The sequence below is a fragment of the Mesoplodon mirus genome (assembly GCF_964341445.2).
Source record: "Mesoplodon mirus genome assembly, chromosome: 4".
Lineage (NCBI taxonomy): Eukaryota > Metazoa > Chordata > Mammalia > Artiodactyla > Ziphiidae > Mesoplodon > Mesoplodon mirus.
The window spans coordinates 173,823,554-173,847,355 of record NC_138979.1 but is presented as its reverse complement, the minus strand read 5'-3'; the positions used below and the strand labels follow the sequence as shown (position 1 = coordinate 173,847,355).

Below are 23,802 nucleotides of genomic sequence, written 5' to 3'. Positions count from 1 at the left end.
TATTGCCCTCAAATAAAACTCTTTTCTACTTCTTCATAGATTGGTTTATTGATTATTTCTATTGACACTTTTATAGCTAATCACTCTGGGAATAGCAAAAATAATAAACTTTAAAAAATGTCTGAAAGCTTGGAAATTGTATAAATCTCTTACAGTCAGTTTTTCCTGCATCATAGTTCCTCACTACACTGTTAGATGATTATTCTGAGCTACACTGGATTGGATTTCTACTTTCAGCCTTCCTGGTGGAGCTCACCAAATCTACTCACTCCTTCAGAGTTTACTTTTCATGACATTTATGCAAATTCCTTCCTCTGAAATGGCCCTGCTTTCCTGCATGTAGACTAGAAGTCATAACCAAAACTGAAAAGGTATCCTCTTGTCTCAAATTGGTAATTTGCATCTTTGAGGAAGCAGAGATTGGGTAACATCCATTGCAAGGTATGGGTACCATCTAGGAATCATCACCTCAGTGCAGTCACATTTCTTAAAAGAATGTTAGCTTATTCTAGCTTTTCTCAGATTTCCAAGTTTTGATATTTCCCAGGGAAATCAAAACGGATTTTTTTTAGACATGAAAGGTTCATATTTGTATTTTGTTATTATTTCTCGTTGTAAACCTTATGGCTATCATTCTGCATTTAAAACCTTTTAAAATATGGATTTCAAATTATTTTTACAGGTATTGGTAAATCCTGTGAGAGAGGGGGCACTTAGAAAACCGAGGAGGAGGGGAACTGACAGAGGAAGTCATCCCTCCCAGTACTTGTGTTTACAGGCTCATTCTCCAGAATTATGACTCAAGACATTTTCAACATCACTGCAATGCAAGAAGTATCGAGTTCATTGGTGTTCAAAACAGTAATTTAAAAAATTCAGGTACCACTGCTATTTCTTAAGAAATTGGATCTGGCGTGTCATTTTACGATTTAGATTCTACTTTAAGCTTTGAGGTCACGTATACAAATAAGAAAATGTGCGCTTAGGAAGTCAAGTTTTATTCCCACTCAATGTCTGGTATAGTGAGCACTATGAAGCAGCTAGAAAACACACGCACACAAGGTATCAGGAAAAAAAAAATGAAGTTAACATCCTAGTGTTGATTCTTCCACGCATAAGCGTAGCCCTGGCCGGGTTCAGGGGCCTTGTGAGACAGGCGCTTCCCGGGCGAGACCTCCCAGCAGCAGGGGACGAGGGTGGCCCAGAGTCCCCCCGGGGCCTAAGCGGGACGCGGTCAGGGCGGCTGGGGTCGCTGGTCCTGGCCCAGGATAGCGGGACTAGACATTACGTGAGAGCAAGAGGACGGGAACCCGCGACCCGGCAACGGTACCCAAGGAGCTCCCAGCGCCTTCATGCTCCCCAGCTGGGAGGGGCGGGGCGGGGTTGGGCAGGGCGAGCGCGGGCGTTGGCTGCGACGGCAGCGAGGGGGCGGAGCCGCGCGAGGCTGCGCGCTCGTCGCTTTCCTGCGCTCGGGGGCGCGCGGCGCGGGTCCGCCGGGCTGTGAGACGAGGCCGCGGCGGGACGTGAACGCCGCTGGTGACCCGGGCGAGGAGCTGGGTGCCCGGGCGGCGGCGGAGGCGTGGAGGTGGGAGGTGGGAGGCGGGCCCTCGCTCGGCTCGGCTCGGCTTGGCTCAAGGCTTGGGCGCTGCGGGCTGAGGAGACAAGGCGACCGAGGTGGGCGAAGAGAGGGCGCGCGGCATCCTCTTGACGGCCGGCGGCGCCCGCGGCCCTCAGCATGTTCCGCGAGGCGAGGGTTTTCCTCCCGCCCGTGGGCTGAGGCGGCGCCGGCGGCGGCCAGGAGAAACGACATGCACCTGCCAGGCGCGGCTTAGAGGACGCGGCAGGCGGCGAGTCCCGGCCGCCCGCGGGAGGGCTTGTTTCGCCCGGACGCCGCCGCCTCCCGTCTCCCGCCGCCGCCGCGGGCCCGAGCGGAACGGCGGGGTGGGCGCCCCGACATGGCGGCCCGGAGCGCCCCGAGCTGCCACCTGCGGCTCGAGTGGGTGTACGGCTACCGGGGCCACCAGTGCCGCAACAACCTCTACTACACGGCGGCCAAGGAGATCGTGTACTTCGTGGCGGGTGTCGGCGTGGTGTACAGCCCGCGGGAGCACCGGCAGAAGTTCTACCGGGGCCACAGCGACGACATCATCAGGTACGGAGGGGCGGGGGCGGCCGCCGTCCCCTTGAGACCAGCGCGCCGAGTTTGCACTTGCCGGTCCTTCTGGGTGCCCGTGACCCGCTCCTTCAGGGCGCATCGCCCGGGAGAGAAACCCGCAGGCATCTGGTCCCGAATCCGCCCTGTTAACACCGGAGAAATGCTTTTCCCCATCTTCGCCTTCTAGAGTCTCTCCCTCTCGGTCGGTGCGGTGACACCAAGTCCGCTTATCCACTGGGCGCTCGGTTTTCTGGCTGTGTACCCTTCTTCTTCCATCAAATTTGTGAAATGTACAAAAGGTTATTTTGGTAGCATTTTACTCCTTTAAATCCCTTCGTTGATTTCTTATTCAACGAATTCTTAAAGCGCCCGAGGGAAGTCCTTTACCTAGTAGAGGACTGATAAAAGTCCCCTAAGCTCTAGGCTGGTCCTGGGGAGGGCGCCCAGGATGGCATCCTGGAGGGCTCTCATCTCTTGGCCATAATGATTAGTTGAGGTTTCACTGCCTGCTGTTATCAGCAGATAGAAAAGAAACCCTGGCAACCTTCAGGCAATTCATTGGACTTTAAAATGTGCACACCTATAGGCAGTTTGGGGATAGGTTTGATCCGAAGAAGGTGCTAAAAATAATTCTGATTTCCAATTCTGTTTCCTTTTCAATAAAGCAATGCTAAATAAATATACTTTTGTATTTTTAACTTAAATCACAGTTTTGTCTTCATTTTAATTCTTTTGTGGGCGGCATCTTAAAGTTGGTCCCAGTGCCTGTTTACATGTCTTTAGTGAGCAGTGTATTTGAAATGTAATTTTCAGTCAGTGTCTCAGCAGAACTTTTGTGGCAAATAAAGTCAAAAGCTGCAGAAATTATTCTTGTCCATTGATTATTGTCTCAAGCACAGTGTATTTGTCGTTGATGATGGAGAATGTGTTGTAAAACATTTTGAAACTGTGTGTGTGGTGGGGGGGCGCGCACTCGCGCTTGCTTCTTCTGGGTTTTTTTTAAAGAGATTCTATGATTGGATTTGGTTACTCAGTTTTATCCCCATGTCTATTTTCCACAGGATTTAAATTGTGCATTTCAAATCCAGTATCATGGTTTGATGTCTTGTAGGCAAAAAACTCTGGCACTTAAATTCTGTAAATAAAGAAGATCTTCTATTTTGCATGTCTGTACATTTATGCTCTGTAAGAGGGAAAAGGAGGCCTAGGACAAACAATAGGTAGGGCAAGATGGAGTAAAGATAAGGAGACCAGAAGCTGAGATTGTGGAGTAGGAAATGAGATAGTTTTGGGTTCAGTTGTTTGTTGTTATTCACCCCAAGAGTAGAATTTACTCCAGTTCTTTGTCTTTTTCCCTGATCCTTTCCAGTTTCTCTCCTTTTCCATGTGTTAGTTCCCCGACAGTTCGGGGATAGTAGCCTCATATAGTCGAAGCAGCCTTGACTGAAGCCCTCCTCCAGATATTCAGTCTCTTAGGTTCGATTCAGTAGGTGGGGTAGGTAGGTGTGAAGGATTTTGAAGTGCACTTCTATTGTTTTTACTACTTGGTAGTTGAGAGCAATATAGTATGAAGATCTTCTGAAACTAGATATGATTTTTTTGATGGGGTAAATGATGTTTTGTTTATTCTTCCAGAAGTAATTTGAAGCTATATTATGTCACACTGCTTGAATTTTTATAATTGTGTTTCAGTAAACTGTAAGGAGGTGATGATTTTGCCTTCCTTTGGTATATATACATAGTTGCACAACCATATATGTAGTATCTCAACGTGTTTCAAAATTGAGATTACTCAAATTTTTGTCATAATTGGATACTTGCTTATGATTTTATGCAAAGGAATCACCCTTAAAATAATTTATAACAATAAAAAGTTTTCTTGAAAATTTCAACGGGGTAGTAAAATCTGAATATATCGCATCCTGAAATTGTGGCACAAATTTAGTACTGTACTAAGACTGTAACTTAGAAATAGCTCAAACTGTTTTGGAAATTTTGTTTCAGACAATAATGGTAGAGATCATTCTTGTTTGTGAAATAGATCAGGAAAATGTTCAAAGCTTTCAAATTTATTTCAGTTCAATGTTTGAAATACAAATATAGTTACTACTCCAGTAATTTTTCAATTCTGTCACAGCAGAAAATGTAATATTCATAAATGTGATGGCATGGTGGAAAACTGTTGCTGTAATGTTAGCCTTATTAGTAAAAAGTATAGTTTTTATCATCTGTTTTGTTTTCATACTTGCTTGAAACTTAGGTAAAACATATTAATTGAATATAACTTAGTCTGAAGCTAAGACTATACCAGAATGAGCAAGTCGTTGTCTTTAGGTTTTGAAAGTGTAGGTGCCATATTGGTTGTAGACTAAATAATGATCAGTTGATTACCAGTTCTGTCATCTTACTACATCTAGCATTGCCAATGGTGGTGCCACATGACTTTATCATTTTGCCTGTGTTGCATGTAGTTGTCTTACTTCTTTTTATTAGGTATGTATATATATAGTAATGTGTCCTTTAGTTATATTTATTTCAGTATTACTGACTTACGTAGAAATTAGTTTCACTGTCAGAAATAACACAGGAATTTTAGAGTCACTTTTTCTTTCTTAATGTTTTTTTTTCCTGTGTCCCAAGTTATATTGATAAAATTCTCTAGTTATTAAGTGTTTATTACAGGCTTAAGACTAAGTTATAAAATAGACTACTAGTAGTTTTAATATACGATGAACATCTGTAGCTTGGTCTATATTTTGAAACTTTTGCCAGCTGTCTTCCCAAAGGATACAGTGGCTTTTAAAATTAATTTTTCTAGATACTACCCATCAACACATTTTTGACAAGTTTGTGCTTGAAGTAGTGAATGTTATTGATAGTTTTCAAGTCATATATCACCAGTGAAGACCACTGATGGAATGTAGTTACCTTGGTGCATTTTGTTACTACTTTTTTTTCCTTTAGACAAAATGAAAGGTGTAGTAGCTCTTCAATTGTGGTAGGTGGTGTTTTTAAGAAAGAAAACTGATCAAGCTTCATCATAATCTAGTAAAAGTGGTTTTTAACAGCTCTGTATTTATAGTATGGGAATTTCATTTATTCAACACAAGTCAAAATTGTCTTGAAAAAGCGTTTCAGAATGTATGATGTCTCCATGGTGGATCAGTTCTTTTTGTGTTTGTGGGTTGAGGGTAGCAACTTTTTAAGGTCTGGCAGGAATTCCTGCAAACCTACTTGTTGTCTACTTAATGTTTCCAGATATATGGTCAATATTTCCCAAACTTGACTGATCAACAGAATCGTTTAAGGAGCTTTTTGCCAGTTTCTAGCCTTTTCATCAAATGCGCTAAGCTAGAATCCTCTAGAGCTGGATCCCAGAAATTTGTTTTTCAAACAGTGCCCCAGATGATTCTGTTTAGGAAACATGTTGCCAATCTGTATCCCAAAACATGCATGCATAGAATTCTTAAATAAGCAGTTTGAGAAATGGGTAGAAACCCTCCCCTCAAACCTGATACCAGAATTTTCTTAAGCATTGTGTAATATCTAGAAGCAATACTTCATAAAGTATTAGATAACATACAGATTTAGTAGAACGTCCCTGTGTTTAAGTAACTAGAATTGGTGACCTGAACTTTCACAGACTATTTAATAATTCTGTCCTGTAAGATTTCACTTTATGTACTTGGATATCAAAATATTTATGGTTGTTTTTCAGATACTGCATAATTTAAGAGATAAACTTAACATGTTTTCAGGCAAAGGTTGCAATTATCCAGAATAATAGTTCAAATTGTTATAAATGTACATTAAATGTATCTTTATTATTTACTTGGGGAAAAGACAAATTTTACATTTGTGTTATAATAACTTTTCCTTTATTATTTTATAGTGTCTAATATATAGATAACTAGTAAAATATATTTGGATATAAATTAAGGAAAACATGGTAAATAAATAAATTCTTTGAAGCTATTAAGAAATAATAGTTTCTTAGAAACTATTAAGAAATAAGAATAGTTTCTTAGAAACTATTAACTTACTATTCTTTCAAGGTCTTTTCACTCATCAAAGAAATATTTATTGAACATCTTTGTGTAAGGATCCCAGCTTTAAGGTATTAGGAGTTTAAGACACTATCAGTCAAGTAAAGAATCACTTAGAATACTATGTGTACTAGGGATAGTGGTATGTACATGGGCACATAACAGTTAAAGTGATGTTACCTAGTGAATAGAATACCTAAGCTGTCTGGATCTTTAAGGAAAACAGAGAAGTAGTCATCAGAAGAAATGAGTGAAGGCATAGCATTTTGAGAAGAGGTAACATCATATGCAATCATCTTATGTTAAGAGAAAATATCTGAAAAAGTTTTTTTTTTTTTTTTTTTTTTTTGCGGTACGCGGGCCTCTCACTGTTGTGGCCTCTCCCGTTGCGGAGCACAGGCTCCGGACGCGCAGGCTCAGCAGCCATGGCTCACGGGTCCAGCTGCTCCGCGGCATATGGGATCCTCCCGGACCGGGGCACGAACCCATATCCCCTGCATCGGCAGGCAGACTCTCAACCACTGCGCCACCAGGGAGGCCCTGAAAAAGTTGTTTGTACTCACTATCTTCAGTTCTTTTTCTCCCATTCAGTCTTAGCTCTGTTCTGTTTCACCCTAGCAACTCTTGTCAAGGTCACCAGTGACCTCCACAGTGCTATCTCCAGTGGTCAATTCTCTGTTCTAATCTTATTTATCATCATGATTTGCCACAATTGGTTATACCCACCTTCTTAAGACACTTTTTTTTAAAGATTTTTTTAATGTGGACCATTTTTAAAATCTTTATTGAATTTGTTACAATATCGCTTCTGTTTTATGTTTTGGTTTTTTGGCCCTGAGGCATGTGGGATCTTAGCTCCCTGACCAGGCATCGAGCCTGCACCCCCTGCATTGGAAAGAGAAGACTTAACCACTGGATTGCCAGGGAAGTCCCTTAAGACACTTTCTTAATTGGTGTCTGGGACACATCTTAGTGTAAAAATAGGTATTTCTTGCTTTACTTATTCTTTCAGCAAATATTTATTGAGCATCTATTAGTATTTACCAGGGACTGTTTTTAGCACTAGAGTTATAGTGGTGAACCAAGCAGGTGAAATTCCCAACCCTCATGGAACCTATATCTACTGGGGGGAGATAATAAACAAGGTAAGTTTCATATTTATATACATAATAAATATGTATATAGTGTTTACATATACATGTTATCTATTATTTTTGTATATATAGTGTGTATATCTATCTATATCTATATAGTATGTAAAGGCTAAGAAAAAAACAGGAAAGTGAGATAGAGACTACTGGGAAGAGTTTAGATAGGTGTTTGGATAGGGTAGCCAGGAACGCCTCACCGTAAAGTATACATTTAACGCTTGAGTAGAGACTTGGAGGTGAGGGAATGTGCTGTGTGGCTATGAGGGAAGGACATTTCAGTCAAAGGGACTATCAAGTTCAAAAGCCCTGAAATGGAATGCCTCATGTGCTTGAGGAACAATATGAAAGCGTGGCTGGAGTGCAGTGAATTCATGTGAAAGTAGTAAAGAAATGAGGTCTGACGAAGTAATGGTGGTGGGAGCAGATTGTGTACGACCTTACAGGCTTTTGAGAGGATTTTAGCCTTCCCATGTGAGGGAGATTAGAAGCCATTGGAGTAATTTAATCAAATTAGTGACATAATTTGAGTTAATGGTTTAACAAGGTCACTCTGGCTCCTATTTTGATGACAGACTGAGGGAGAGGGATAGGATGGAAGCACAGAGACCAGTTAGGGGACTGTTCTAAGACATATTGGTGGCTTGGACCAGAATGGTTACAGTGGAAGCAGTGAGAAAGGATTAGATATATTGTGAAGATAGAGGCAACCTGGTTTACTGATGGACCAGGTATAAATTGTGACAGAAAAGAAAGGTCAATGGTGATTGCAGTTTTTGGCCAGAACACTTGAAAGAATAGAGTTGCCAATTACTGAATTAGCAAAGACTGTGGCAGGAGCAAATTTTCTGTTTTGGGAGAAAGGGAAGATCATGAGCTGTTTTAGAAGTGTTTTGTTTTAGATGCTAATAGACAACCAAGTGGGGTTGTACATTAGGCAGTTGAACATACATGTCTATAATCCAGGGAAGCATTCTGGGCTTTGAGTGTTATCAGCATCTAGATAGTATTTAAAGCCATGAGCCTGGATGAGACTACTGAAGGAGTGAGTATGGATAAATAGTCTGAAAAATGGATTCCCGCGGCCCTCTAACATAGGGGAGGTGAAAAAGAACGGACAAAAAAGTGGCTAGAGAGGCAGGAAGAAGACCAAGAGAGTGTGGGGTCATGGAAGTCAAGTAAAAAGAGTTTTTCAGGGAGAAGGAAGTGATCAACTGTATCAGGTAAGGTGAGTAGAGCTTCACATCAGTGGAGATGTTGGCTGTTTTGCAATAATTACATTGTAGTCACGAGACTGTCCAGGAGACTGTGTATGTTCAGGTGATCAGGGAACAAAGAAAGAAGTCATCAAAATGAGTCATGTCATTATTAGTGTGCAAAACTGGCCTCCTTGAAGATTTGCTCCAGCAGCTTCTAGTTTGCTTGGTTATTTAAAAAGTGGCACATGGGTGGCAGCTCTAGATCCCTGCTGTTCAAAGATGTGGTCCTTAGACCAGCAACTTCAGCATCACTTGGTAGCTTGTTCGAAATGCAGGTCTCAAACCCTACGCCAGGCCTACTGGATTAGACTCTGAATTTTAACAGCGTTCTCAGGTAATGTTTTGGGTTTAAAATATTAAAGTTGTGGGTATTAATATCAAAGTTTGAAAAGCACACTCTTGACCAGTGGTTTTCAAAGTGTGGTCCTTTAACCAGCAGCATTAGCATCACCTGCTAATGCTAGCATGAGCACCTAACTAGGTGTTAGAAATGCAAATTCTTGAGCTTCACCCCAGACCAAATCAGAAAATCTAGATGGGGGCCCAGCAGTCTACTTTAACCACCTACATGTGATATTGATATATTCTAAAGTTTGAAAACCATTACTCTAGATTCTTGATTTTCAAACCTGGCTGCATATTAGAATCACTTGGAGAGTTAAAGCAAACATAATAAAACATAATAAAACCACCAGCGGCTGAGTCTCATCCCTAGAAATTTCGATTTGATTTATTTAGGGTGGGTCTCAGGTATAGTTTCTTTGTTGCTGTTTGCTTCTGTTTTTAAGCTTCCTAGATGATTCCAATAAGCAGCCAGGGTGGAAAACCACTGCTCTAGATATAGAAGTAATCCATGGTAGTGGGCTGGGAAGTCAAACTCAAAAAACTCAGGGCCTACCCAAATTTATTCATTTATTATTATGCATTATATCACAATATTGATCATTTGCCAAGTATTGAGACCCCTTTAAAAATTTGGTCCTATTACCTAAGGTCCATTTGGAGATTTTTTATCAAAAAAAGCAACCCTTTGTATTGTTTTCCATTAATGGATCTGCCCAGTGTCATCAGTGGCTGAAAACATGAAAAGACAGATACCTTGCGTCATCAGTCCAGAAAAATGCTTACTCACTGGGGACCTGGAAGGTTCACTTAATGGGAAAAATTATGTGCATCCTGGATGGTACCAACTGAAGTGTAACTCCATGCCCCAGGTGTTGATTTCAGCAGACTCATAGATCAGTTGTAGTGGGTTTGGGTCAATGATTTGGACCATGGAAAGCCCAAGATTGTCCATTAATAAATTTCCATTTTGGAGCCAGGATCTGCAGTCAGAAATAGACCAAATATCCAATATGTTAATATTTGAAGAAGCATCTAAACGCCCCTCAGAAGGACAGATCATCCCCCCTCTATGAAATTCTAAAGTGGACATATTCACAAGGACGGTTGAAATAGATTCATGTCCAGTGAGGGCGAGGTAGCTGAGACTGCATGTTGCCACTGACAGCTGACTGGCCTCTCTTTAGGCCAGCAAGTGTCCTCCATTGTGTCTTCAGTATGAATCAGTATTCTGGAACAGTATAAGGACTGGCAAGGGGTTACACCTAGCCAGTGTAAACAAGCTGCCTTGGCTGCAGTGGTATCTATTCTAATTATAAGGTGGCACATGGTACCGCCATATTGGCCAAAGACAGCAAGAAGTTGTATGAAAGGCTTAATAGCTCCTGGATTTCCTGTCTACAATATCACCCTCTGTGTATTGGATTATTAAGAGATCAAGGGAAATATAGTGCCCACCTTACAACACTGGCATGCATATCCATCTGAATTAGTAAGCATGGCGGAAAAATACTAAAAAATTCTTGGAATGAGGGGATAGGCAATGGGACTGAAGATGGACATTGGATCCTGGATCTAGCTGTTTTTGAGGCCACAGGCAGGCTCAATTCATCATAACACCACTAAATTCTAAAAAAAATTTTGTTTTGGGATGGGTGGCTCATAATGCTGGATTGGCTAATAAGAGGTTGTGATTGTAGGAGGTGTTAACTCATTTCACTCTAAAAGTTCCCTTGTTCTTCACAATCAGGGAGAGATACCTGATTTTACTTTAATACAGAGGCTGGGGATATAGAAACAAAGCAAAGAGGTTGGATGTGAGGTAAGAATTCTGGATTGTATCATTGCCAAGGTATAGATGGGTGTTCAACCTCTTAATGGAGCCCAAGAAAGGGAGAGGTCATAGTCATGGGTGCTGGAAACATGGAATGTGTGGCAGAACAGGAGCACCAAATTGAACTTAAAGGCCCAGAAATAAATTTTTGTTAAGAGAAGTGTATATAACCTGTTCCTCAGATCAGTTAGAAGAACTGAGATGCACGGTTGCCATAGGTCTCTTTGTTGAGGAAATTCTGCTGCTCTTTCTGTTCCTGGGAATCACGTACCTATTTCGCCTCCCAACCAAAGAGGACATTCATTCTTTATCTTTTTTTCATTACTATGAGAGGACTTTCTTTCCTGGTCAGGAATACAGTACTAGACACTACTGCCTCTGGTGTGGAAGCTCACATTACATATTCATTTCAATCTATGGAGAGTAATGACAATTGCCACAGGCAGTTACTCCTAAGAATTTTGCAATTTTTACTCAGTATGATGTTGCTTGTGATAATATTAAGTTAGCCACAAGATGATGGTGTAACCAGGTCTAACCACCTCAGTGTCCATATTTTTACAGATATTAAGGTTGATCAGGAAGCAGGGTATAATTCCCAATTAGGAGTGGAAAGTGGAAGGCTATTTTAAGTCTTAGAACATAGGTGATAACTAATTACAGAGTCCACAGACTGGTCATCATTACCTGGTTGCAGTATGACTTTTCTAATTATTAGTTAACCCGTGGACAATGTATATAACACACAAAGCACCATAGAGGGTGGCACTACTAACATGGTAAGAAGTTTTACCTGGAGTCTGGATATTAGATTTAGATTGCAAGTTGACATGCACCTGCAAAAGACAATTTTTGCAGCATACAAAGAGACCATGTAGGAGTCTGAAATTGACATAATAGGGAATATGAGAGGTTTGGTAGGCCCCCTCTTAGAGGGTGGTTATTATATTTTAAAAATTATTGATACATATTTATAATAGAAAATAGAAAAATATAGAAAAAGGAGAAAAAAATTTACCCACAGTCTTGTAATCTAGAGATATTGCTATTGTGTTTTAGATTATTTCTTTTGAAGTCTTTATGATACATGTATCATAAAGACTTTAAGACTTTATTTTTTTAGAGCAGTTTTAGGTTTACAGCAAAACTGAGAGGGAAGTACAGATTTCCTGTATTCTGCTGCCCCCACACATGCATTGCCTCCCCATTGTCAACATCATTCACTAGAATGGTACATTTTATCCAAAGATGAACCTATATTGACATATCATAATCACTCAAAGTTTATAGTTTACCTTAGGGTTCACTCTTGGTGTTGTACATTCTGTGGGATTGAACAAATGTTTAATGACATATATCCATCATTATCGTATCGTACAGAGTATTTTCACTGCTCTAAAAATCCTCTGCTCTGCCTGTTCACATACTGACCCTCCCTGCAACAACTGATGGTTTTTTCCTTTTTTAAAATTGGAGTGTAATTGCTTTACAATGTTGTATTAGTTTCTGCTCTACAGTGAAGTGAAGCAGCTATATGTATACATATATCCCCTGCCTCTTGGACCTCCCTCCCACCCCCGCATTCCACCTATCTAGGTCATCACAGAGCACCGAGCAGAGCTTCCTGTGCTTTATAGCAGGTTCCCACTAGCTATCTATTTTACGCATGGTAGTGTATATAATTACTGACTCTATAGTTTTGCCTCTTCCAGAGTGTCCTATGGTTGGAGTCATATAGTATGTAGCCTTTTCAGATGGCCTTCTCTCACTTAGTAATATGTATTTATAGTTCCTCCATGCCTTTTCTTCGCTTGATAGTTCATTTCTTTAGTGCTGAATAATATTGTATTGTCTGGATTGACAGTTGTCTTTGACATTGTCTTTCACAGAGTAGAAGTTTTTTATTTTAATGAAGTCCAGCTTATCAGTTATTTCTTTCATGGATCCTGTGTTTGATGTTATAACTAAAAAGGCATCACCAAAACCAAGGTCATCTAAGTTTTCTCCTATGTTTTCCAGGAATTTTACAGTTAGGTCTCTGATTCATTTTGAGTTAATTTCTGTGAAAGGTATAAGGTCTCTGTCTAGATTCACTTTTTACATGTAGATGTCCAGTTGTTCCAGCACTAGTTGTTGAAGGAGACTGTCTTTGCTCCAGTGTATTGCCTTTGCTCCTTTGTCAAAGATCAGTTGATTATAGGGGTCTATTTCTGGGCTCTGTATTCTGTTCCATTGATAAATTTTGTCTACTCTTTTGCAAATACCATATTGTCTTTTTTTTTTTTTTTTTTTTTTTTCTTTTTGCGGTATGTGGGCCTCTCACTGTTGTGGCCTCTCCCGCTGCGGAGCACAGGCTCCGGATGTGCAGGCTCAGCAGCCATGGCTCACGGGCCCAGCCGCTCCGCGGCATATGGGATCCTCCCAGACCGGGGCACGAACCCGTATCCCCTGCATCGGCAGGCGGACTCTCAACCACTGCGCCACCAGGGAGGCCCCATATTGTCTTTTTTCCTTCTAATTTTATTAAGTTTTATTTATCTTATAAGTGGAAGTTTGTGTCTTTTGATCACCTTCATCCAATTCCCCCACCCACCCCCCCGCCTCTGGTAACCAGAAATTTGATCTCTTTTTCTGTGAGTTTGTTTGTTTTTGAAGTATAATTGACCTGCAATACTATGTTAGTTTCTATTACACAACATAGTGATTTGATATTTTTGTACATTTCAAAATGATCACCATGATAAGTCTAGTTAATATGTGTCACCATACAAAGATACTACATGGTTATTGACTATATTCCCCACACTGTACATAGCATTCTATGCATGTGTGTGTGTGCGTGCGTGTATGTATGATTACTTGAAGTTACTGATCTCTTAAGTTCAAACTCATTTTAACAACCCTGCATTTTTACCCTCCCCCCACATGTTTACTGTTTTTGACATCATATTTTACATCTTTTGTTTTATATCTTTTGTGTATCCCTTAACTGCTTATTGCAGATATAGATGATTTTATGACTTTTGTCTTTTAATCTTCTTACTATGGCTGATTTACTACCTTTACCGTATATTTGTCTTTACCAGTGAGATTTTTTCCTTTCACAATTTTCATCTTTCTAGTTGTAGCCTTTTCTTTTTCACTTAGAGTTATCCCTTTAACATTTCTTGTAAAGCTGGTTTAGTGGTGCTGAACTCTTTTAGCTTTTGCTTCTCCATAAAACTTTTGGTCTCTCCATAAAATCTGAATGCAAGCTTTACCAGGTCGAGTATACTTGGTTGTAGATTTATCCCTTTCATCACTTTAAATATATCATGCCACTCCCTCCTGGCCTACAGAGTTTCTGCTGAAAGGTCAGCTGATAGCCTTATGGGAGTTCCCTTGTACATAAATTGCTACTTTTCCCATGCTTGTTTTAGCATTCTCTATCTTTAATTTTTATGTCTTGGTGTGGTCCTCTTTGGATTGATTCTGTGTGGGGCTTTCTGTGCTTCCTGGACCTGGATGTCTGTTTCCTTCTCCAGGTTAGGGAAGTTTTGAGTGATTATATCTTCAAATATGTTCCCTGCCACTTTCTCTCTTTCTTCTTCTGGGACCCCTATAATTCAAATGTTAGTATGCTTGATGTCTCAGAGGTCTCTTAAGCTGACCTCATTTCTTTTTATTCTTTCTTCTGTTCAGCTTAAGTGATTTCCACTACTTTGTCTGCCAGCTCACAGATCCATTCCACTGTATCATTTAACCTACTGTTGATTCCTTCTAGTGTATTTTTCCATTTCAGTTATTGTATTCTTCAGCTCTGCTTGGTTTTTCTTTATATTTTTTAACTCTTTGTTAGAAACTTTTAACTTCTCACTCTGTTCACCCAGTCACTACTTTGAACTCTCTATAAAGTAAATTGCTTACTTCCCATCACTTAGTTCTTCTGCACCCCAACAGTACAATTCCCCCTGGTCACCAGAGCTGTATGCTCTAGCGGTGCCCGCTGTGTGGGCTGTGTGGGTCCTTGTCTTGTGGCATGCTGACTACTATGGGAGTCTGGTAGGTGTGGCTGGCCCACACTCCAGTTAGTTGCCAGGCACTGCCTTGTGTAGAGGATGCTGGCCACTGGTGGGCAGGTCTGGGTCATGAGGCTGCTGACTGTGGCCCGGTGGTCCTTGGGCTAGTGCTAGCCCACTGGTGGTTGGAGCTGGGTTCTGGAGTGGGTACGGTGCTGGGGTCTTCCAGATATAGTGTCGGCCTGCAGGTGGGTGGGGCCGGTTCCAGACATAGCTGGCTGCAGGGTCTGGGGTGTCCCAAAGCTTGTGTTGGTCCACTGGTGAGAGGAGCTAGATCCTGGGACAGCTGGCTGAGGGGTCCAGAGTGTCTTGGAGCTGGTATCAGTCAGCTGGTGGCAGGGCTAGGTCCTTGGGTCTCTGGCTGCAAGGCCTAGGGGTTGCAGAGCTGGTGTCGGCCTGCTGCTGGGTGGGGCAGAGGCCCAGGGGATTCCAGGGCTAGTGCCTGTTCACTGGTGGGCAGAGCTGGGGGTCCCAGAGTTTGTGTTTCTGCCCAGTGGTGGCTGGGGCCGGGGCCCAGGGTATCCTGGGACTGTTGCCTATCCTCCGGTGGGTGAGGCTCGTTCTGGGGCTAGTGCTGCCTACTGGTGTGCATGGCTGGGTCCCGGGCCCTCTGGTGAACAGCATTGGGTCCCAGGGTGACTGTGGCTCAGGGGACCTTAAGGCAGCAAGACTGCTGGTGGATGGGGCTGTGTCTCCGCGCAGCTAGTTATTTGGCCTGAGGCAAGTATTGGTGCTGAAAGGCTAGTGGGTAGGGTTGGGTCCTGGCACTAATAAGCTAGAAGGAGGGTTCAAAAATGGTGTTTGCCAGCACCAGCGTCCATGTAGTAGAACAGGCTCCCCCAAATGACTACTACCTTTGTCTTGTCCCCAGGATAAGCTCCAGTTGCCTTCTGCCTCTCTGGGAGGCTCTCCAAGATCAGTAGGTCAATCTGACCCAGGCTTCTTTCAAATTATTGCTTGTTCCCTGGGTCCTCCTGAAGTGTGTGCGATTTTGTGTGTGCCCTTTAAGAGTGGAGTCTCTTCCCACAACCCTCTGGCTCTCCCAAAAGTAAGCCCCACTAGCCTTCAAAGCCAACGTTCTGGGGGCTCATCTTCCCAGTGCAGAAGCCCCTAGGCTGGGGAGCCTGACATGGTGCTCAGACCACTGGCTCCTTGGGCTGAACCTCTGCAGTTGTAATTTTCCTCCTGTTTGTGGGTCATCCACCTGGGAGTGTGGATCTTGACTATGCCACATCTCTACCTTTCCTACTCATCTCATTGTGGTTCCTTCATTGTATATTTAGTTGTAGTAGATCTTTTCTGCTAGCATTCCCTTTTTTCTCATCAATAGTTTCTGTGTAAATAGTTGTAATTTTGGTGTGCCATGGGAGGAGGTGAGCTCAGGGTCTTCTGACTCTGCCATCTTGGCCACTCCCCCAGTACCATACTGTCTTGATTACTATAGCTTCATAGTAAGTCTTGAAGTTGGGTAGTGTCAGTCTTCCAACTTTGTTTTTCCTCTTCAATATTGTGTTGGCTTTTTTGGGTCTTTTGCCTCTCCATGTCAACTTTAGAATCAGTTTGTTGATATCCATAAAATAACCTGCTGGGATTTTGATTGAGATTGCATTGTTGGTTCACAACCTCAGGAGTTCCCTGGGTGAAATTCTAAACTGGCCCACATACATAGAGGACAAGGAGGGACTGAAGAAAGGCAGACCACTCCAGTTTGGAAGGTGGCAGTTTTAATAAACAAGGGAACTTACATACAAGGCATGTCTTGGGCAGCTGCATGACAAGTAGATCTCTGTAACCACCCGCCAGAATCTTAAGCATTTATCTAGAGACCTTAATGGGGTTCAGTCATGTATATAGTCCAGATGGTCTCAATAGCACATTACTTTCTCAAGGTTGTGTCCTTGAAGTGGCTTCTTGTATGAGAACAGTGTGGGCAGAATGAACATCCCACGGAGAGGGTAAGGAGCCTCTGATTGCCTGGGTCTATTTCTCAGGTCAACCAGTGGTCATGTCCTCTCAATGACCTCCTCCAGCATGCAGATAAGTTGGGAAGAACTGAGATCTTGGCGGTACTGAGTCTTCCTATCCTTGAACATAGAATATCTCTTCATTTATTTGGTTCTTCTTTGAGTTCATTCATCAGAGTTTTGTGGTTTTCCTCATATAGGTTTTGTATCTATTTTTTTAGATTTATACCTAAGTATTTCAATTTTTGGTGCTAATGTAATGGTACTGCATTTAAAAAAAAAATTTTTTTTTTTTTTTTTCAGTATGCGGGCCTCTCACTGTTGTGGCCTCTCCCATTGTGGAGCACAGGCTCCGGACGCGCAGGCTCAGCGGCCATGGCTCACGGGCCCAGCCGCTCTGTGGCATGTGGGATCTTTCTGAACCGGGGCATGAACCTGTGTCCCCTGCATCGGCAGGCGGACTCTTAACTACTGTGCCACCAGGGAAGCCCGTTTATTTTTTATATAGCAGGATCTTATTAGTTATCTACTTTATACATATTAGTGTATATATATCAATCCCAGTGTCACAATTCATCCCACCACCATGACCACCACCACCCCCACTTCCCCCACTTGGTGTTCATACGTTTGTTCTCTACATCTATGTCTCTATTTCTACCTTGCAAACTGATTCATCTGTACCATTTTTCTGGATTACACACATGCATTAATATACGATATTTGTTTTTCTCTTTCTGACTTACTTCACTCTGAAAGTCTCTAGGTCCATCCACGTATCTACAAATGACCCAATTTTGTTCCTTTTTATGGCTGAGTAATACTCCACTGTATATATGTACCACATCTTCTTTATCCATTCGTCTGTTGATGGGCATTTAGGTTGCTTCTTTGACCTGGCTATTGTAAATAGTGCTGCCATGAACATTGGGGTGCATGTGTCTTTTTGAATTATGGTTTTCTCTGGGTATATGCCCAGTAGTGGGATTGCTGGGTCATATGGTAATTCTATTTTTAGTTTTTTAAGGAACCTCCATACTGTTCTCCATAGTGGCTGTATCAATTTACATTCCCACAAACACTGCAAGTGGATTCCCTTTCCTCCACACCCTCTCCAGTATTTGCTGCTTGTAGATTTTCTGATGATGCCCATTCTAACCGGTGTGAGTTGATACCTCATTGTAGTTTTGATTTGCATTTCTCTAATAATTAGTGATGTTGAGCAGCTTCTCATGTGCCTCTTGGCCATGTCTTCTTTGGAGAGATGTCTATTTAGGTCTTCCGCCCATTTTTTGATTGGGTTGTTTGTTTTTTTTTAAGATTAAGCTGCATGAGCTTTTGCTATATTTTGGAGATTAATCCTTTGTCCATTGATTCGTTTGCAAATATTTTCTCCCGTTCTGAGGGTTGTCTTTTCATCTTGTTTATGGTTTCCTTTGCTGTGCAAAAGCTTTTAAGTTTCATTAAGTCGCATTTGTTTGTTTGTTTTTATTTCCATTACTCTAGGAGGTGGGTCAAAAAAGATCTTGCTGTGATTTATGTCAAAGAGTGTTCTTCCTATGTTTTCTTCGAAGAGTTTTATAGTGTCTGGTCTTACATTTAGGTCTTTAATCCATTTTCAGTTTATTTTTGTGTAGGGTATTTGGGAGTGTTCTAATTTCATTCTTTTACATGTAGCTGTACAGTTTTCCCAGCACCGCTTATTGAAGAGACTGTGTTTTCTCCATTGTATATCCTTGCCTCCTTTGTCATAGATTAGTTGACTATATGTGCGTGGGTTTATCTCTGGGCTTTCTATCCTATTTCATTGATCTATGTTGCAATTTTTGTGCCAGTACCATACTGTCTTGATTACTGTAGCTTTGTAGTATAGCCTGAAATCAGGGAGTCTGATTCCTCAAGCTCTGTTTTTTTCCCTCAAGATTGCTTTTGCTATTCGGGGTCTTTTGTGTCTCCATACAAATTTTAAGATTTTTTGTTCTAGTTCTGTAAAAAATGCCATTGGTAATTTGATAGGGATTGCATTGAATCTGTAGATTGCTTTGGGTAGTATAGTCATTTTAACAATATTGATTCTTCCAGTCCAAGAACATGGTATATCTCTCCATCTGTTTGTGTCATCTTTGATTTCTTTCACCAGTGTCTTATAGTTTTCTTAGTACAGGCCTTTTACCTCTTAGGTAGGTTTATTCCTAGGTATTTTATTCTTTTTGTTACAGTGGTGAATGGGATTGTTTCCTTAATTTCTCTTTCTAATCTTTCATTATTAGTGTATTGGTATGCAAGAGATTTCTGTGCATTAATTTTGTATCCTGCAACTTTACCAGATTCATTGATTAGCTCTAGTATTTTTCTGGTGGCATTTTTAGGATTCTCTATGTACAGCATCATGTCATCTGCAAACAGTGACAGTTTTACTTCTTCCTTTCCAGTTTGGATTCCTTTTATTTCTTTTTCTTCTGTGATTGCCGTGGCTAGGACTTCCTAAACTATGTTGAATAATAGTGGTGGGAGTGGACATCCTTGTCTTGTTCCTGATCTTAGAGGAAATGCTTTCAGTTTTTCACTATTGAGAATGATGTTTGCCGTGGGTTTGTCATATATGGCCTTTATTATGTTGAGGTATGTTCCCTCTGCCCACTTTCTGGAGAGTTTTTATCATAAATTGGTGTTGAATTTTGTCAGAAGCTTTTTCTGCATCTATTGAGATGATCATATGGTTTTTATTCTTCAATTTGCTAATGTGGTGTATCACATTGATTGATTTGCATATATTGAAGAATCCTTGCATCCCTGGGATAAATCCCCCTTGATCATGGTGTATGATCCTTTTAATGTGTTGTTGGATTCTGTTTGCTAGTATTTTGTTGAGGATTTTTGCGTCCATATTCATCAGTGATACTGGTCTGTAATTTTCTTTTTTTGTAGTATCTCTGTCTGGTATTGGTATCAGGGTGATGGTGGCTTCGTAAAATAAGTTTGGGAGTGTTCCTGCCTCTGCAATTTTTTGGAAGAGTTTGAGAAAGATGGGTGTTAGCTCTTCTCTAAATGTTTGATAGAATTCACCTGTGAAGCCATCTGGTCCTGGACTTTTGTTTGTTGGAAGATTTTAAATCACAGTTTCAATTTCATTACTTGTGATTGGTCTTTTCATATTTTCTGTTTCTTCCTGGTTCACCCGTGGTAAGTTTTACCTTTCTAAGAATTTGTCCGTTTCTTTCAGGTTGTCCATTTTATTGGCATAGAGTTGCTTGTAGGAGTCTCTTTGGATGCTTTGTATTTCTGCAGTGTTTGTTGTAACTTCTCCTGTTTCATTTCTAATTTTATTGATTTGAGTCCTCTCCGTCTTTTTCTTGATGAGTCTGGTTAAAGTTTTATCAATTTTATGTTCTCAAAGAACCAACTTTTAGTTTTTATTGATCTTTGCTCTTGTTTTCATTGTTTCTATTTCATTTATTTCTGCTCTGATCTTTATGATTTCTTTCTTTCTACTAACTTTGGGTTTTGTTTGTTCTTCTTTCTCTAGTTCCTTTAGGTGTAAGGTTAGATTGTTTAGTTGAGATTTTTCTTGTTTCTTGAGGTAGGGTTGTATTGCTATAAACCTCCCTCTTAGAACTGCTTTTGCTGCATCCCATAGGTTTTGGATCATCATGTTTTCGTTGTCATTTGTCTCTAGGTATTTTTTTATTTCCTCTTTGATTTCTTCAGTGATCTCTTGGTTATTTAGTAACGTATTATTTAGCCTTCATGTGTTTGTGTTTTTTATGTTTTTTTCCAAGTAATTAATTGCTAATCTCATAGCATTGTAGTCAAAAAGATGCTTTGTATGATTTCAGTTTTCTTAAATTTAGTGAGGCTTGATTTGTGACCCAAGATGTGATCTATCCTGGAATGTGCCATGTGCACTTGAGAGGAAAGTGTAATCTGTTTTTGGATGTACTGTACTATAATTATCAGTTAAATCTATCTAGTCTATTGTGTCCTTTAAAGCTTGTGTTTCCTTATTAAGTTTCTCTCTGGATGATCTGTCCATTGGTGTAAGTGAGGTGTTAAAGTCCCCTACTATTATTGTTTTACTGTCGATTTCCTCTTCTATAGCTCTTAGCATTTGCCTTATGTATTGAGGTGATCCTGTGTTGGGTGCATATATATTTATAATTGTTATATCTTCTTCTTGTCTTGATCCCTTGATCATTATGTAGTGTCCTTCCTTGTCTCTTGTAACATTCTTTATTTTAAAGTCTATTTTATCTGATATGAGTGTTACTACTCCAGCTTTCTTTTGATTTTCATTTGCATGGAATATCTTTTTCCATCCCCTCACTTTCATTCTGTATGTGTCCCTAGGTGTGAAGTGGGTCTCCTGTAGACAACATATATATGCGTCTTGTTTTTGTATCCATTCAGCAAGCCTCTGTCTTTTGGTTGGAGCATTTAATCCATTTACGTTTAAGATAATTATCGATATGTATGTTCTTATTACCATTTTCTTAATTGTTTTGGGTTTGTTTTTGTAGGTCCTTTTCTTCTCTTGTGTTTCCCCCTTAGAGAAGAGATTCCTTTAGCATTTTTTGTAGAGCTGGTTTTGTGGTGCTGAATTCTCTTAGCTTTTGCTTGTCTGTAAAGCCTTTGATTTCTCCATCAACTCTGAATGAGATCCTTGCCAGGTAGAGTAATCTTGCTTGTAGATTATTCCCTTTCATCACTTTAGATAAATCATGCCACTCCCTTCTGGCTTGTAGAGTTTCCACTGAGAAATCAGCTGTTGTATGTTATTTGTCATTTTTATACGACAAATGTATGTTTGTATGTTATTTGTCATATGTTGTATGTTATTTGTCATTTTCCCCTTGTTGCTTTTAATAATTTTTCCTTGTCTTTAATTTTTGTCAGTTTGATTACTATGTGTCTCTGCATGTTTCTCTTTGGGTTTATCCTGCCTGGGACTCTCTGCACTTCCTGGACTTGGGTAGCTATTTCCTTTCCCATGTTAGTGAAGTTTTCGACTGTAATCTCTTCACATATTTTCTCGGGTCCTTTCTCTCTCTCTTCTCCTTCTGGGACCCCTATAATGCAAATGTTTGTGTGTTTAATGTTGTTCTAGAGGTCTCTTAAGCTGTCTTCATTTCTTTTCATTCTTTTTTCGTTCTCCTTTTCCAGGGCAGTGAATTCCACCATTCTATCTACCAGGTCACGTATCTATTCTGCCTCAGTTATTTTGCTATTGATTCCTTCTAGTGTATTTTTCATTTCAGTTACTGTTCATCTCTGTTTGTTTGTTCTTTAATTCTTCTAGGTGTTTGTTCTTTAATTCTTCTAGGTGTTTGTTAAACATTTCTTGCATCTTCTCGGTCTTTTCCTCCATTCTTTTTCCAAGGTCCTGGATCATCTTCACTGTCATTATTCTGAGTTCTTTTTCTGGAAGGTTGCCTATCTCCACTTCATTTAGTTGTTTTTCTGGGGTTTTATCTTGTTCCTTCATCTGGGACATAGTCCTCTACCTTTTCATTTTGTCTGTCTTTCTGTGATTGCGGTTTTCGTTCCACAGGCTGCAGAATTGTAGTTCTTCTTGCTTCTGCTGTCTGCCTTCTGGTGGATGAGGCTCTCTAAGAGGCTTGTGCAAGCTTCCTGATGGGAGGGGTGTTGGTGGGTAGAGCTGGGTGTTGCTCTGTTGGGCAGAGCTCAGTAAAACTTTAATCCACTTGTCTGCTGATGGGTGTGGCTGGTTCCCTCCCTGCTGGTTGTTTGGCCTGAGGTGACCCAGCCCTGGAGCCTACCCCATCTTTGGTGGGGCTAATGGCAGATTCTGGGCAGGCTCACGCCAAGGAGTACTTTCCAGAAGTTATGCTGCCAGTGTCCTTGTCCCTGCAGTGCACCACAGCCGCCCCCCACCTCTGCAGGAGACCCTCCAACACTAGAAAGTAGGTTTGGTTCAGTCACCCATGGGTTCACTGCTCCCTTCCCTGGGTCCTGATGCACACACTACTTTGTGTGTGTCCTCCAAGAGTGGAGTCCCTGCTTCCCCCAGTCCTGTCGAAGTCCTGCAATCAAATCCCGCCAACCTTCAAAGTCTGATTCTCTAGGAATTCCCCCTCCTGTTGCCGGACCTCCAGGTTGGGAAGCCTGACATGGGGCTCAGAACCTTCACTGCAGTGGGTGGACCTCTGTGGTATAAATGTTCTCCAGTTTGTGAGTCACCCACCTAGCAGCCATGGGATTTGATTTTATTGTGGTTGCGCCCCTCTTACCATCTCATTGCAGCTTCTCCCCTGTCCTTGGATGTGGGGCATGTTTTTCATTAATTCCAGTGTCCTCCTGTTGATGATTGTTCAGCAGTTAGTTGTGATTCCAGTGCTCTTGCAAGAGGGAGGCTGGTATTGCATTTTAAATTTCAAATTCCATTTGTTCACTCTCAGTGTATAGGATAGCAGTTAACTTTGTACATTAACTTTGTATCCTGCAACCGTGCTATAGTTGCTTTTTAGTTCCAGAAATTCTTTTGGCCGATCCTTTTGCATTTTTTTTACATAGATATCCTGTCATCTGCGAACAAAGACTGTTTTATTCTTCTTTCCCAGTTGGTATACGTTTTATTTCCTTTTCTTGCATTATTGCATTAACAAGGCCTTCCAGCACAGTATTGAAAAGGAGTGGTAGAAGGGGGCATTCATGACTTGCACCTGATCTTTGTGGGAAAGAGTTTCTCACCATGAAATATGATGTTAGCTGGGGGGTTTTTGTAGATACGCTTCATAAGGTTGATGCGAAGTTCTCCTGTATTCCTGGTTTCCCTTGAGTTTTTATCATGAATGGGTATTGGCATTTGTCAGATGCCTTTTCTGCATCTGTTGATATGATTGTGTGATTTTTATTTTAGTCCATCGATATGATGGACCACATCAATTGATTTTTTAATCATACCTGGGATAAATTCCACATAGTTGTGGTGTATAATTCTTTTTATACTTTTTAAAATTTGATTTGCTAATATTTTTT

The 23,802-nt window shown here is 41.0% G+C and overlaps 1 protein-coding gene across 2 annotated transcripts in view; it reads left to right on the top strand.

Annotated features, from left to right (window-relative positions):
- Window positions 1-1,850: 1,850 nt before the first annotated feature.
- The window catches only part of EML5 (EMAP like 5), a gene marked incomplete at its 3' end in the record, with an annotated part of 161,753 nt that continues 139,801 nt past the window's right edge, over window positions 1,851-23,802 (top strand). For both annotated transcript variants that reach the window (XM_082619963.1, XM_082619962.1), the window contains exon 1: window positions 1,851-2,152. In XM_082619963.1, the coding sequence (XP_082476089.1) occupies window positions 1,956-2,152 (197 nt within the window). In that variant the 5' untranslated portion in view covers window positions 1,851-1,955. The remainder of the gene's footprint in view (window positions 2,153-23,802) is intronic.